The sequence below is a fragment of the Pygocentrus nattereri genome, chromosome 2 (genome assembly GCF_015220715.1).
Source record: "Pygocentrus nattereri isolate fPygNat1 chromosome 2, fPygNat1.pri, whole genome shotgun sequence".
Classification (NCBI taxonomy): Eukaryota; Metazoa; Chordata; class Actinopteri; order Characiformes; family Serrasalmidae; genus Pygocentrus; species Pygocentrus nattereri.
Window position 1 is genome coordinate 46153764 of NC_051212.1, and position 16793 is coordinate 46170556.

The 16793-nt window shown below is 43.4% G+C and overlaps 1 protein-coding gene across 2 annotated transcripts; it reads left to right on the forward strand.

The window, feature by feature from the left end:
- The first annotated feature begins 636 nt into the window (after positions 1–636).
- Positions 637–12002, forward strand: si:rp71-1g18.1 (uncharacterized protein LOC559922 homolog). Of its 2 annotated transcripts, none has more exons than XM_017717087.2 (4): positions 637–1054; positions 1767–1921; positions 3921–4011; positions 10413–12002. In XM_017717087.2, the coding sequence occupies exons 1-4, from the start codon at positions 775–777 to the stop codon at positions 11288–11290; spliced, it is 1404 nt and encodes a 467-aa protein (XP_017572576.1). In that variant the 5' UTR covers positions 637–774; the 3' UTR covers positions 11291–12002. The 2 variants fall into 2 exon arrangements, with proteins under 2 accessions (XP_017572576.1, XP_017572577.1); XM_017717088.2 differs by having other exon boundaries at positions 3924–4011.
- The last annotated feature ends 4791 nt before the right edge of the window (positions 12003–16793 follow it).

Sequence of the window (16793 nt, forward strand, 5' to 3'; positions counted from 1 at the left end):
ATTCACAATGGTTTGGCAAAGTACACACTCTTAATTCCTCCGTTTATTGTCTCCATCGTTAGTCTGTCTGTGTCTGTCAAAATGAAAACTGTGAAATGGTTTTGGCCTAAAACATTTAATTGATTTATTTTAATCTATTCATCTATTTTGCCATAATAAACATTACATAAACACAGAAGGCACATGTAGGTTCGCTGTTGGGTTTGGATAGCAAATAAAACGGCTATATTTGTGTTGCATATATTGGACCCCTGGTTCCCATCACCACCACTGTAAAGAAACCAGAGTCACTAAGTTTGTTCCCAATGAGCCTTTTCACGTCAAACCACTCTGAACGGCTTTAACGTCTCAACCACTGAACTATGCAGGCATTTTGGAAAACTGGTGGAATTCCCCTTTTAGGAACCATAGTTTTATAACCATGATAAATACTCAAAGGAATTAAACATCAGTCACTTTTAAAAAGCATTGAGATGCCAAAGGCACAGTGTACAGATAAAAACCCAGTGACACACTTCATTAATAGATTCGTGGTTACTTTTCTCCCAGACACGTTTGTGCCCTCTAGCGCTTTGTTTGGGTATAGTGGGATGAATAGGAAGTGGCTCTGGAAAACCGGCTCTGGAAAAACTGTTTTAAGTACGTCAGCAGAAACGCCTACCTACTTCCTTGTGGACCGTGCTGACCATGTGGCTACTCCTGTGAGCAGAGTCGTCACGGCCTCGTTGTTTATAAGTTAGCCTGCAGATTTTGTGAGCGCGCCGACTGTGCAGAATGTCTGATTCTGTGTCCAAGTTTCAGGCCGAAGTGACGGCTGTTATGCAGCTATTGCTGAAGGTGGCGGTCATGGAAATAACCAAGGTTTTCGAAAGACGCTCGTTTGGTTCCTGCACCGCCAATGGAGAAACAAAGCTCTTTGAGGACCTGGAGTCTGTACCTGACCTCGGGGCTTGCCTGGAAGGTGCACTGAGAAATGCCGAGAAAGCTGTCTGCAGTGTCGGTGTGCAAGTGGGAGAAGAGTCGCCCTCAGTGGAGCCGGAGCTGGATCCCCGTGGTGAGTTAGGCTGTTTGTTTTTCTTTCGTGTGTTGAACGTTTTAGCTTGGGGAGGCAAAAGTAAACAACCCGTAAACATTCCCACGCCTTGCTGCAGTTACAGTCTACTTGGCGAAGCTCAAGTCAGCTTTTTATTCAGCAGCTTCTTGCTCGAATTCGCCCATTCCACCTTAAACGGTGCTGCGGTTAACGGTACACACGGTACAACACTGGCATCGTTGAAGGTGGAACGGAACCTCAAGCTCGTGTTTGTTCGCTAAATAGCTAACGCTAACTAGTTACAGTAAAATTTAGCACATTTACGTGATAAAATGAGGTAAGTTTTAGTAGTTATGGTTCATTAGCATTATTTGAAGGTTCTGTTCGTTTCAAAGCTGATGTTGGCTTCTTTTTGGCTAGTTTTCATTAAGCTAGACTGTTCCTCTCCACCTTAAATCGTGCAGAAGTTACTCGCTGGCGCTGCTGCCCTCAACTCATTTAAGGTGCATTTAAGGTGGAACGGAAAATTCCAATAAGGAGCCAGTTTGAGTCTCAAGTTCTTTAAAGCGTTTAACTAACAGAATGTGGAGGTGTTTACTTTTAACATGCCACTAAAACGTTAATGCAGTAATTTAAGATCATAACCTCTTTTCTATCACTCTAAAACTCTGTGTTAAAGCCCTTGCATGCTGCTTGGTGTTCTGTCTACTCTTTAACGGCGTCCACTTCACAGATAAAGACTCACACATGGAAGGAAACGAGCTCTGTGTGCAAGCAACCCAGATGGGGGATGGGCTGCCCCCCAGAGAAAGTCCCTACTTGGACCTGGATGACACGGTTGATTTGAAGTGCACTGTTGACCTTCCATGCAACATCTTTAAACAAAAGGTCAGTGGCATTATCTAGTGCATAGTTTCACTTCGGTATATATTTTTTGTGTTATTTTATAGTGTAGGCACGTAACTGAAGCCAGTAAATCCGAAGTACAGAATAAGGATATTCTTTTATGTACAGTCTCTTTGCCTGACAATTGTCAGTATTAATACAGGGTGATAAATTTATCTGATTTCAAAGCACCATGTTTTTACAACCGTGAGGTGCCTAGGAAACAATCACATACCAATAGAAAGAGCCAGTCATGGGGTTTCTGTCACCAGTAGATGGCTCCCTTCCGTCTCTTGAGGAGATGGAGACCCCTGAGCAGAAAGCGTTCTGTGTTCTCCACTTCAATAGGAGTGATTCTGTCCTAATTGTGCAACGTGAGTTTCGTTGGCAGTGAAGCTTCAACTGCTCAGAGTGTTTGTCGTTGGTTCCCCAATACGGGTTGATCTCAACTCGCACTGAAAATAAAATTACAATAATAAAATATTAAAGTATTTTTACTTTTTAGGCATTTAAAAGTAATTAATACTTTTGCCATTTCCTTTGCAGGTTGTTTGCAGATCCATGACACAATATTGTCTTCATGTTTGGAGTCTATAGAACAAATAGTTCATTCAGAACATAAACACCATAGAAATATATTCTTAATTTCACCTTTAAATGCATTTGCATAAGAATTACCCTCATGTTGCATATCAAAATGTTCAGCTCTCTCCATGTTGATCTAGAGCACTGTGCAAAGAGAGAATTTGGCCCTAAAGTGAAAAAAAATTCTGTCTGGATTTAGAAATTCTTCTTGTCTCTTGTGGAAACACAGTTGTACTCTTGTGGTCGAATTGTTTTGGTGTTTGAAATGGGTTTAACAAAATCTTAGGTTCACAAAAGCAGTGGAACCCATCAATAAAATAATGGATAAATGTTCTCCTCATCACTACTTCCCAAAACCGCTGCAGCAACTTCAGCAGCTATAAACTTTATACACTCCATTTCACGTCTGTGTCCGAGGAGACTCAGTGGAAAAGGAAAGGTTTCCGACATGACGGCCAAGTTCTTAGTGATTTACTGAGTGTCAGGTTGGTCAGGTTTGTTCAGGTTTACACACAAAATGTAGACTGACACACAAATCCACCAGTTACTCAGTGAGAGGCAGATGGTGTGCGTCTCTGCTTAGGATGGGGCTCATATATGATCTTGGCAGAAGGAGGCATATAAAGGGCTACAGAATCAGTATTTCTATGGTGTATTATCGTTAGTGATATTAACAGAGACACTGGGCAGCATCTAACTTGACATGTCAGCATCTTCGTCAGCCCCGGAGGGCTTACTAAATTGGCATATAAAAAGATTTTTTAAAATCCTGAAAGGTTATATCTGCTTCTATCATTTTATTTTTATTTTAAGGCCAACGTTTTCTTTATTTTAAGGTAGATTATGTGTGCCTTGTATTGTTTAAGAGGTTTAGAATCACGTTCTGAGATCTGGATAAATAATGACTATCATTTATTATCAAAATGTAGGCTACAATATATGCTGGTTGAAGAGGCAGAAGTGCAGCTATAACAAGCTACCTACTTTAGGTTACATTAATTAGGACCAGAAGCAGTAAAACAATGTGTCTGCTCTTTGTTACATAGCATGTTCAAAAATCATTCTCATAAGAGGGGGGGAAAAAAACTCTTGTTTGACTCCTAAATAGAAGCTGAGCCATCACCATCTACCACTGCACCAGTTAGCACTAGAAGCAGTGTTGGATAATTGACACCCCTCAAAGGGAAGCTTTATTCAAGCACAGTGACTAAAACATTTCCCCTGTCTATTTTTTTAAATACTTTCTAATTTGCTCCTTTGTTAAACAGGCGTCTGTTCATCAATGCTTAGACGCTTGAATATCAGAATTGGTCAGAATGCATGTCCTGACCCTGTTTTGATCCTACACTCTGAATGATTGATCTTACAGTCCTATTGATGCCATCAGAAGAGTTAAATGCTGTGATTACTGTTCTAGCAGGCCATTAAGGAGGAAAGGCAGAACATCTTGGTGTTTCAGACTGCAGGGGTTGGCTACCCACAAGCAGAACTGGCCACTCAGGACGATGGTATGTACAGCAATATTCTGTACCCAAGTCATCTGATGTTTTATTAAAAACTGCATATGCATATTTCAAGTAATGTTTAACATTATTATATATGTAGTCTCAATCTGTCACTTCAACACAAACACTACAGGCAAAAGTGACTATTTTGGTCCAGTCAAAATGTCTGCTACTTCGAGTGAACAGTTTAACGTTGAAAATCTGCCGTCAGGGCAGTTACCAATTGGTTATGATCTGACGCTGCACACAGTAATGGGTAGCCTGGCGGAACCCCTGGTTTGCATATCGACTGAGTTGTGCAGAAGTTTTGAATAATTGGTGGCATGCATCACCGAAGACCTTTTGTCCTGTAGAATCTAATTACATTGTCCTAATGTGTCCGTTTCCTTTGTACCTACAACTGCTTTTACACAAATGGTGCGTTTTCTGAGATCTTACTGCAGTTCAGAGGCTGATTCTTAAAACTCTTTCTCCCCCAAAATAGCTTTTCTCTATATCCACAGCCTTAAAAATGTTTTTTTTAGGCGCACAGTGCACAAAGCAAGGTCCATAAAGACTTGGACGAGCGTGTTTGGTGTGGAAGAACTTGACTGGCCTGCACAGAGTCCTGACCTTAACCAGATAGAACACCTTTTGGTATGAGTTAGAGCAGAGACTGTGTGCCAGGCCTTCTTGGCCAGTGTCCGTGTCTGACCTAACAAATGTGCTTCCAGAAGAACGGTCAAAAATTCCCATAAACACACTCCTAACCCTTGTCGAAAGCCTTCTCAGAATAGTTGAAGCTGTTACAGCTGCAGAGGGTGGGCCGACATCATATTAAACCCTATGGATTAAGAATGGGATGCCACTCAAGTTCATATGCGTGTGAAGGCAGTCGAGCGTATACTTTTGGCAATATAGTGTACTTAGCAAGCCATTTTAATCAGCCTTCTGTAGTTCTTTTAGTTTTGAAAAACTGCTGCCTTCTGCCTAAGATTGCAGAATACAACTGCACAGCCATACAGTTTTATTAAGCACTGTAATATTGTGGTTTTTTTTTGTTTTTTTTTATCATGAAACATCCTCAACAAGAGAACAGTTGATTATTCAAGGCAACAAATTCCTATATTTTTTTATTATACTTTTTTTGCGTTTGATCATAATTTTAAGGGTCGTTTTTGATGAATATTGGAACTGACTAGGGTGTAAAACGTTTAAGCCAAAGTAAAAAAAATAAATCTGTCAAAATGAATGTCGATTTTAACCTTTAAAACAATGGATGCGACCATAATTTTAAGTTTGCCACCTCAATCAAAATAATATCCCAGTTTGTTTCATCAGATGAAATAATACAGTTCCAGCAACAAACTGAGCTTTCCATTCAAAATGAATGGACAATAGCCTACATTTCTAATGGGGACACATGGTCCAGTGTTATCTACAGAGGATGCGAGAGAGTTGGACAGAAGTGTGTTCATCTAGGCCAGTTGTTCATGTTATGTACAGAGTTTGTAAGGCAGTCGGATGTTAGTGTTTATCTTGGCCACTTTTTCAAACAGTGTTTACACCGCAGGTATTTGGTCATCCATAAACAAGTATGACAAGGCTGTTGTATTGTTTGTGTGGCTGTACCACCCTTTCTCTCATTTGCATGTGCTGAACACTGCTTGGCAAAAAACAGCATATACACATAGTGTATCTAACTTTTTTTTCCATGGGGACTTTTGCCTGAGGCGGGGAGGTGGGGCAACACTAAAGAATAAAATCTTGGATTTATTTTAAAAACAGGTGGACAGACAACATGAAGAGGGTGGGTAAGACTAGTAAAACAGTATGCAAATAGATGATGCTCTATTAGCTAGATGCTAAATAGATGATGCCAAAAGGGAACATTGTTGCTTTACTCAGCTTTTCAAAGCCGCATCAGTTCTGCTGAAGTGAGATTTCCACCTTTCTTTGGTACGAGCTCAGTCCTCTGCGTGTGACTAGGGGCAGCATATAGGTCTGGGCGAGACGGTGTTTATCGAGTAAAGTTTCTCCTTCTTACCGCTTGAAACTTTTAATAATATTTATGTATTTTAATTGGAGTAAATGGAATACAAACACTGACAAGCACAGAGTTTGGGTACTATCTCAAAAAAGGTAATTGGTCACCTTTACATTATTTCTGTCAATCTGTAATGGGATTACTTTTATTAGCTACTTTCTTGACAGTCTCATTAGCTATTAACTATATACCTCTGTCCATCCATCCATCCATCCATTATCTTCCGCTTCTCCGGGGTTCGGGTCGCGGGGGCAGCATCCTAAGCAATGAAGCCCAGACCTCCCTTTCCCCAGCCACTTCCACCAGCTCTCCAAGGGGGATTCCGAGGCGCTCCCAGGCCAGCTGGGCGATATAGTCGCGCCAGCGTGTCCTGGGTTTTCCCCGGGGTCTCCTCCCAGGTGGACTCGCCTGTGACACCTCCCGAGGGAGGCGTCCAGGAGGCATCCTAACCAGATGCCCGAACCACCTCAGCTGGCTCCTCTCGACGTGAAGAAGCAGCGGCTCTACTCCGAGTCCCTCCCGGATGACTGAACTTCTCACCCTATCTCTAAGGGAGAGTCCAGACACCCTGCGGAGGAAACTCATTTCGGCCGCTTGTATTCGCGATCTTATTCTTTCGGTCATCAAAGCTCATGACCATAGGTGAGGGTGGGAAAGTAGATCGACCGGTAAATCGAGAGCCTTGCCTTATGGCTCAGCTCTTTCTTTACCACAACAGACCGGTAAAGAGCCCGCATCACTGCTGACCCAGCACCAATCCGCCTGTCAATCTCCCGCTCCCTTGTACCATCACTCGTGAACAAGACCCCGAGATACTTGAACTCCTCCACTTGAGGCAAGAGCCTATCCCCGACCCAGAGAGGGCTCTCCACCCTTTTCCGCCTGAGAACCATGGTCTCGGATTTAGAGGTACTGATTCTCATCCCAGCCGCTTCACACTCGGCTGCAAACCGATCCAGCAAAAGCTGAAGTTCGCGGCCTGATGTCCCCAATAGGACCACATCATCTGCAAACAGCAGCGATGTGACCCTGAGGTCACCAAACCGGACACCCTCCATCCCTTGACTGCGCCTAGAAATTCTATCCATAAAAATTATGAATAGAATTGGTGACAAAGGGCAGCCCTGAGTCCAACTCTCACTGGGAACGAGTCTGACTTACTGCCGGCCATGTGAACCAAACTCCTGCTTTGTTTGTACAGGGCCTGAATGGCTCGTAGCAAAGAGCCATGTACCCTGTACTCCCGAAGCACCTCCCACAGAATACCCCGGGGAACACAGTCGAATGCCTTCTCCAGATCCACAAAGCACATGTGGACTGGTTGGGCAAACTCCCATGAACCCTCCAGAATCCTGGAGAGGGTGAAGAGTTGGTCCAGTGTTCCACGACCAGGGGGAACCCGCACTGTTCCTCCTGGATCCGAGGTTCGACTATAAGCCGGACTCTCTTCTCCAGTACCACTGCATAGACCTTGCCAGGGAGGCTGTGGAGTGTGATTCCCCTGTAGTTGGAACACACCCTCCGGTCCCCTTTTATAAAAAGAGGCAGCACCACCCCAGTCTGCCAATCCAGTGGCACCGCCCCTGATGTCCATGCAATGTTGAAAAGGCGTGTCAGCCAAGACAGCCCCACAACATCCAGAGCCTTGAGGAACTCAGGGCGGATCTCATCCACTCCTGGAGCCTTGCCACCAAGGAGCTTCCTAACTACCTTAGCGACTTCGGCCTCAGTAATGGACAAGCCTATTCCCATGTCCCCAGACTCAGCCTCCTCACTGGAGAATGCGTCGGTGGGATTGAGAAGGTCCTCAAAGTATTCCTTCCACCGCCCAATGACGTCTTCAGTCGAAGTCAGCAGCACACCATCTCCACTATATACAGTGCTAGTGGCACACTGCTTTCCCCTTCTGAGTCGCCTGACGGTTTGCCAGAATCTTTTCGGAGCCGACTTAGTCACTTTCCAAGGCCTCACCAAACTCCTCCCATACACGGGTTTTTGCCTTGGCGACAACTGAAGCCGCAGATCGCTTGGCCTGTCGATACCTGCCAGCTGCCTCTGGTGTCCCACAGGCCAACCATGCCCGGTAGGACTCCTTCTTCAGCTTGACGGCATCTCTCATCTGGGGTGTCCACCACCGGGTTCGAGGATTACCGCCCCGACAGGCACCAACTACCTTACGGCCACAGCTACAGTCAGCCGCTTCAGCAATGGAGGAACGGAACGTGGCCCATTCTGAGTCAGTGTCCCCCATCTCCCCTGATATCTGGTCAAAGTTCTGACGGAGGTGTGAGTTGAAGATCAATCTGACAGGTTCTTCTGCTAGACGTTCCCAGCAAACCCTCACCATACGTTTGGGCTTGCCTGGTCTGACTGGCATCTTCCCCCACCACCTGATCCAACTCACCACCAGGTGGTGATCAGTTGACAGCTCAGCTCCTCTCTTTACCCGAGTGTCCAAAACACATGGCCGCAAATCCGATGACACGACTACAAAGTCAATCATTGAACTGCGGCCTAGGGTGTCCTGGTGCCATGTGCACCTATGGACATCCTTGTGTTCAAACATGGTGTTCGTTATGGACAAACTGTGGTTTGCGCAGAAGTCCAAAAACTGAACACCACTCGGGTTCAGATCAGAGGGGCCATTCCTCCCAATCACACCCCTCCAGGTCTCACTGTCATTGCCCACGTGAGCGTTGAAGTCCCCCAGTAGGACAATAGAGTCTCCAGGAGGAGCACTTTCAAGCACCCTTCCCAAGGACTCTAAGAAGGCTGGGTACTCTGAACTGCTGTTCGGTGCATAAGCACAGACAACAGTCAGGACCCGTTCCCCAACCCGAAGGCGTAGGGAAGCTACCCTCTCGTCCACCGGAGAAAACCCCAACATACAGGCACCGAGTCGAGGGGCTATGAGAGAGCCCACACCTGCCCGCCGCCTCTCACCATGGGCAACTCCAGAAAAGAATAAAGTCCAGCCCCTCTTCAAGGAGATTGGACCCAGAGCCCAAGCTGTGTGTTGAGGTGAGCCCGACTATATCTAGCCGGTATCTCTCAACCTCGCGCACCAACTCAGGCTCCTTCCCCGCCAGTGAGGTAACGTTCCAAGTTCCAAAAGCCAGTTTCAGCAACCGAGGATCAGAACGCCAAGGCCCACGCCTTCGGACACTGCCCGATCCACAACGCCCCGAACCCCTACTACTGCCCCTCCCATCGGTGGTGGGTCGATGGGAGGGGGGACTCATGTAACTCCTTCGGGCTGGGCCCGGCCGGGCACCATGAGTAAATGCCCGGCCACCAGACGCTTGCTGGCGAGCCCCTCCCCCAGGCCTGTTCCGGGCAGGGTACACAAGTCCCGTTTTTGTGTCTTCATAGGGGTTATTATGGATCACACTTTGTCTGACCTGTCACCTAGGACCAGTTTGCCATGGGAGACCCTACCAGGAGCTTTTGCTCCAGACAACATAGCTCCTAAGACCATTCAAGCACGCAAACCCTTCCACCACGATAAGGTGGTGATCCAAGGAGAGGTATATACCTCTGTCACTCTCTAAAACCTCAACATATTGAGCAATTGGAAAATGCATGGGAAAACCAAGTAATTCTTTCGTTACTCACAGAAAAGATTGGGCCTAATTCACCAATATCAAGTTTTTTCTTAAATGTGTTCTTGAGAAAGGTCCTAAGAAAAAGTCATGACGTGTTCTTAAACAGGAGAACTTGTTTGCACCTTTGTGCTCTTGAGTATGTAGAATCCCAAATAAAACTTTGGTGAATGTCAATGTTTCAAAATTCAAAGTGTTGCTTAACATCTGACTTTTTTTTTTTTTTTTTTTTTTTTTTTTTTTTGTACTTACCAAAGAAAATTTACTTACTCGATTCATGACTATTTTACCATAATCATTACATATAAAACACAAGTAGGTCTCCTAGTTGTTTGGGTAATGAATAAAATGTATTTACCTTGAGATTTCAACCCCTTTTAAAGAAAGTTCTCTGCAGTGAGCCACTTGACCTCAAACCACTCTGAAGGTTGGTTTTCAAAGAAATTTTGTCAGTAATAAATGGTAAACTATAAATGCATGGTACTACTTTTTTGTTACCTTAATGTTTATTATGATGTTAAGACTTGCATTCATGCATATTAATGAGAACGTGCTTTCCATCTGTCATGCTAAATTCTCAACTAAATTCATTTGCCGAACATAGCTGAACTAATAGGAAAATGTTTTAATATTGTACAGTTATAGTTTAACATTTTAAGGTTTAAACTTTTTTTATTTCAATTCTTTCATTGGATGTTTTCTGCTGATTAGTTTACCTTTTCTGGCATATTTGAAGTGTATGTGATTTTCATTTTTTTTTTTTTTTCCTTTTGCAGGCCTTCAGGCACAAAGTCCTCTTCACGACTCTTTTCCAAGCCTGTTCAGTTCAGTAACCGTAGACATTTCAAGCACGGAACTTTCCCTGAACACTTTGGGCCAGTCAGGCCTCGGCTTGAAGGAGGGCGATTTCATCCAGTCTGTGAAAGAACTAGCCAAATCAGAGCTTCTTGAGACAGCTGTGAGCTCAGGCGAAAACGGTGCAGCTTTACAAAACGAGTTGCTCACAGATCTGAACACCTGCGCCTCGGATTCCTCACCTGACATCAACACTGTGAGGCTTCATCTCAACCAGCCACCTTTTGACAGCAAACTGTTGAAGCCGTGCTCTGTGAAGCTCGTGAACCTGCTTCTGACTTCGGACACCGAAAGGAGAAAGACCGGCGTCCCTGGTGGAAAAGAATTATGCATGCCCAAAGACCTTCGACCTCACCAGCATGCCCACACCGGACACCGTTTATGCTGCTTCACTAAGTGTGGTGATGGGGTGTGGCGTCTTCGGGAAGCCATTTCCCAGAAACGGTTGCATTGCTGCAAGATTTGCGGGAAAAAATTCGATCGCAGGAGAATTCTCAGGAGGCACGAACGTTTCCATACGGGAGAAAAGCCATACTCCTGCTCCGTATGCAGCAAGACATTTGCTCTGCGCAAAAGCCTGCGGAGGCACGAGAGGTTCCACACAGGAGAGCGGCCTCATAGCTGCCCTCAGTGTGACAAATGTTTCCGTCTCAAGGATAGCCTGAAGGCACATATGCGATTCCACACTGGGGAAAAGCCATTCGCCTGCAGTCTGTGCTCCAAACGGTTTAGGATTCTTAAGAATCTGCACAAACATTCTTCACTCTGTCTGATAAACAAATGGCCAGTAAACCGGTAGGGTGTGTGTTATCACTGGTTTTCACCTGGTCTACAGATGGATGGAGCGGTCAGTAACTTGAGACATCACATTCCATAACAAACCATTGAACCAGGTGTAAAGATGGCTTGTACACTTTCTCCCAAAGTCTTGTCGGATGTCAGTCGTCATGTTTGGCTGGTTAAAAAGTGCTTGGCCCAGCTGTATCATCCTGCATTCCATGTATGGTGTGGTTAAAAACAAAAGAACTACAAATATTTTAAGGTGTGTTGCAGAGTAAAGATTTTCTTGAACGTTCGAAAGAAATTATTTGTGCAAAACATGGCCCATAACATTTTGATAATTTCAATGTTGGGAAATTCCACTGAAGCCTGGAAGCTTTTTTTTTTTTTTTTTTTTTTTTCTTCAAACTGCAGTAAACACATTCAGGTCTGCAGGCCCATTAAAGATGATTTTTCGGTTCTGTAGCTGAAGGAATGGTTCAGCACAAAAAAATATAATTAACAGTTTTGATGTCAGTCAACCAACGACATGTTCGGCATCCAAATGTTGCTTCTTTTGTTCATAACAGGAGCTGCAAGGCTCACAGTCACTAGAAGTCGTCACCCAAATGTTTTCTGCATGCTGTGTATGCTGTCCTTATTTTGGTATTTATATATATTTTTGGGTAATTTTGTTTTTTAGCCATTAGGTTGACTTGAATACTTTGTGCAGTTGTTTTTTTGCTTTTTTTTTTTTTTTTTTTTTTTTTTTTTTAATAAAAAAAAATTAAAAAGTGACATTCACTGTGTGATTTGAAGTTCTGAGCATTAAAGATTTAAGTTTTTTTGCTGTGAGTGACTGTGGAATATAGCAACAGTGCTTCATCCAGTCCAAGATGTAGGTCTGGTAAATGAACTACACCCCTAAATGCATAAAAACCACAGGCCATCTTTTTATTTTTTTCATTTTTTAAAACAAAACAGCCAATGAGTCCAAACTTAATTTATTTGTGGGGTTAGAACCTGTGGTCTTAAGTGGCTACTCACAGCACACGTTTTTTTTTTCTCATTTTTATTGTTACATGGTGCCCTAAACCACTTAGACAGTCTTCATGAATACCTGGAGTAGATTGAAGAAAATTGAAGAAAACTAATTTAGTTGACTATTGATTTCCAGCGTTAGCAACATCAGCCTCATAGCTCCAGTGCTAAATTAAGTGGGTAAAAGAAGTGAAATTTGGGTACCAAACATGTCTAGTTGTGCAGCTTTCCCAAAATCAATATGAGCCAGAAACCAAAGAAACAAATGCAGAGTTTTGCAGTTCTGAAGATGTGACAAAGAGAATTTTACATACAGCAGGTTGAATATGCATTTAATATAGTGAATATTTTGTGTTACTAGTTGAGTAAAAGTACTTTTGGCAATGTTCACTGCAAAATGATTTCTAATTTTATTAAGTCTTTTATCTGATGTGATCGATTCTCATTGAAAAATTACTTTTAGCAGTAGTTTTAAACAGGTCCATTTTGTTTTTTCTTGTCTATGGAAGATCCTGTACTTTGCCAAAACTTTTTTTCCTATATAGTTTATAGAGACATTTTTTTAAGTGTATATGACTGCTTTTTAAATCTGCTACTGTAAAAAGTTTACTGTTCTTTGGCTTCATTAATACACTTTGTACCTCTTGATTACTTGATTTACGTGTTGTCCTTTGTGTTTTGTTTGACACTGATGTTTTTATTTGGGTTTTAGCCATGAGGATGATTTGTACACTTTTGCACACTTTTTAAAACTAAAGTGACTTTTTAAACACGTTGTACACTTCCAGAAGGTTTTGAGCATTAAAAGGGTTTGTTGCTATGAGTGAATATTGTGGAAATAAGTCTTCTGGCGAAAGCCTACACTGTATGTCCAAAGATTTGTGGACACCCCTTCATCTTAGTACATTCAGCTGCATAAAGGTGGATTCACTGCTTTTACAGGCGTTCAAATACGCATACAGCTTGTATAGTCTTCATAGAAAAGCGTCAACAACAGACCAGGTCCCTCTGGATAAGCCACATATGGCCTAAGGTCACCATGTTCTATGCCAAGCATGGGCTAGATGGCTATGAAGCCCCCCGGTTCTCTAGAGTGTTGGAGCACCAACCTTTAGAATGAGTTGCAGTGGTGTTTGTAATCCAGAATTAATCACGCAACATATTTCCTCATCTCACTAGTGCTCCTGCTGCTGAACACAATCCAGTCCCCACAGCAATGTTCCAACATCTTGTGTAAGCCTTCCCTGAAGAAGAGAGAGAGTTAATGCAACAGAAGAGGACTCTCCTTTTCAATACTCAGTGGCTGAGCAGGTGTCCACAAACTTTTGGCCATGTAGTGTAGTACTGTTACAGTGCTTTACACAGATGCTTCTTGCCATCCGGAGCCACATGGGGTTCTTTTACTGCCCTGTCGCAGTTCCACAGAAGAATTAGATTTTTAGGTAAAACTCTGTTGATTGTTCTAACACAGTTTTAACAGTTAATGATGTTAAACGCTGGAGTTAAAAGTATATCTCTTAAGGCACCCTTTAACCCTGAAGAATGGCACTCAGACTACTGGTCAACACAGCAAAAGTTGCATGGCTGAAGTCAGTTTCTCATTCTGCAGCGTCTTGTTTTGTTGAATTTTTCCATTCCACCTTAAATGGTGCTGCAGTAACATTCTGCCGCCTCAGGCACCATTTAAGGTGGAATGGGAAAATTTGAACAAGAAGCGACTTCAGCCTCGTAAACAGTAAATCGTTGAGAGACATTTTACAAGAAACTGTTCTACTTTTGAGATAAAGGTTTCCTGCCAGAGATGTGAAAAAGTGTCTACAGCTGAGCTAAAGCTTAAAGAGCAGAGGAAATTAGGTCTGCGCTTTCATTTAGATTTTTAGTCTATACTAGAACATTAGTGCATACGCAGACATATTTACAGCCAAGATGGTAAAACGGACATAAAATGTGACTCCCAAGGTGGTTTGTTTTTTGTTGAAAGGACAAAATGATTCTTGTTAATATTTGTAACTTTCTCCTACTTAAGCTGGAAGAAACAGAAGTTCTGCTTCTAGAAACAAACTGTCAGATTTTACACTCAAACAATTTCTTAGTTGCGTCAAGCTCATCTGAAAAAAATCTTGGTGTTGTGATAGACCCTGATCTGTCCTTCGATGCACATATAGCTAGATTACTAGAACAGCCTTCCTGCATCTGTGCAATATTGCGGAATGAACTTCTGAGTGAACTTCTCTCCTCCTGTGAACAATCATGCCTACTTAGATCACAAGGTGCTGGCTTACTACTCATACCTAGAATTAATAAAGTTACATCAGGGGGGAGAGCCTTCTCATACAAAGCTCCCCAGCTTTGGAATAATCCTCCTGTCAATGTTCAAGACTCAGCCTCAGTCTTTAAGTCTAGGCTAAAAACTTGATTGTATAGTCAAGCCTTTGGTCATTAGTCTTCCACATCAGATTTAGACCTGCCGGAGTTACAGAACGGACTCTTTGTGTTTTCCTTTCTTTCCCGAGTTGAATAGCTGCCCATCCTGTGCATCATCTGATGTTGCCTCTTCTACCTTGATCGGGTGCCACTGCTCGCTAGCCTTCTGGACCGGCTTGACCACCATTGAGCTACTTGCTGTACAATGCTTTGCAATCCTCACCCTCGGATGCTGCTGCTGCCGTTGTTTTTCCCGCTTTGTACTAACAATGTTTGCTATCCTGTGTCAACCAGAGGAGGCTTGGTACCCCTTCTGAGGCTTGGTTTCTCTCAAGGTTTCTTCCTCCTGCCCTTAGGGAATCTTTCCTTGCCACTGTTGCCACTGGCGACGCTCATGGGGGATTGGGCCTGGATTTGCTCTCTGCAACATCTGTTGTGAAAAGCACTATATAAATAAACTTTGCTTGCTTGATTTGGGTTGTGGCCCCTGATCTAAGTAATCCTGATTACAAATTTAGACCTTACCCTACTTCTTAAATGTTCTAGTGCAAACCTTCTTTTTTGGTCTGTTTCCTTTTTCAGTAATAGTTTCTTGTCAGCTACGCATCCTTTCAGGCCCATAGTGCTGAGTTGTCCTCTCACAGTGGAAGGGTGGACAGAAACACCTGTGAATTTTTCAGATCTTAAGTACAATCTTGATTTTCTCCTCTCTCTCAAAGATGGAAACTTTAAGTGCTGTTTATCCAACAGCTAGAAGTCGTCGTGTTAGAAGTTTCTGCAGTTTCTTTCCACATTTCACCTTGGATGAAGTGGATTATCTCATAGAGCCATGTTAGGTGCACGAGAAAGAAATGTGCGATGCAGTTAAGCTGCCTTTGGTTAGTTGCTTGTATGGACATTAGTGTCTTTTTAATGGGAAAAAATTTCATTGAGAGCTTTTGCTGTAGATGCCAGCTGTAACTGGTCATAAGATTGGAAAATTGGAAGAATTGAAACTTAACGTGGCCAGTAGCTTCCTAAAGGGCATATTCAGACCATTTTAGAACCATCACATGTATCTGGAACCGGTCTCAGAACACTTGTTTTACCATTAAAAAGTGATTTACACTGTGCCATCAACCTATCCATTAGGAAAACACAGAATAGTGACAATTGACCACCTCGAGGAACAAGAAGAAACTACTTCCATCACTTTGAGTAAAACAGACAAATTAAATACACTGCTCAAAAAAATAAAGGGAAAACTCAAATAACACATCCTAGATCTGAATGAATGAAATATTCTCATTGAATACTTGTACAAAGTTGAATGTGCTGACAACAAAATCACACAAAAATCATCAATGGATATCAAGCTTATTAACCAATGGAGGCCTGGATTTGGAGTCACACACAAAATTAAAGTGGAAACACACACTACAGGCTGATCCAACTTTGATGTAATGTCCTTAAAATAAGTCAAAAGGAGGCTCAGTATTGTGTGTGGCCTCCACGTGCCTGTATGACCTCTCTACAACGCCTGGGCATGCTCCTGATGAGGTCTCCTGAGGGATCTCCTCCCAGACCTGGACAAAAGCATCCGCCAACTCCTGGACAGTCTGTGGTGCAATGTGACGTTGGTGGATGGAGCGAGACATGATGTCCTAGATGTGCTCAATTGGATTCAGGTCTGGGGAACGGACGGGCCAGTCCATAGCTTCAATGCCTTCATCATGCAGGAACTGCTGACACACTCCAGCCACATGAGGTCTAGCATTGTCCTGCATTAGGAGGAACCCAGGGTCAACCGCACCAGCATATGGTCTCACAAGGGGTCTGAGGAGCTCATCTCACTACCTAATGGTAGTCAGGCTACCTCTGGCGAGCACATGGAGGACTGTGCGGCCCTCCAAAGAAATGCCACCCCACACCATTACTGACCCAATGCCAAACCGGTCATGCTGAAGGATGTTGCAGGAAGCAGATCGCTCTAAACAGCATCTCCAGACTCTGTCACGTCTGTCACATGTGCTCAGTGTGAACCTGCTTTCATCTGTTAAGAGCACAGGGTGCCAGTGGTGAATTTGCCAATCCTGGTG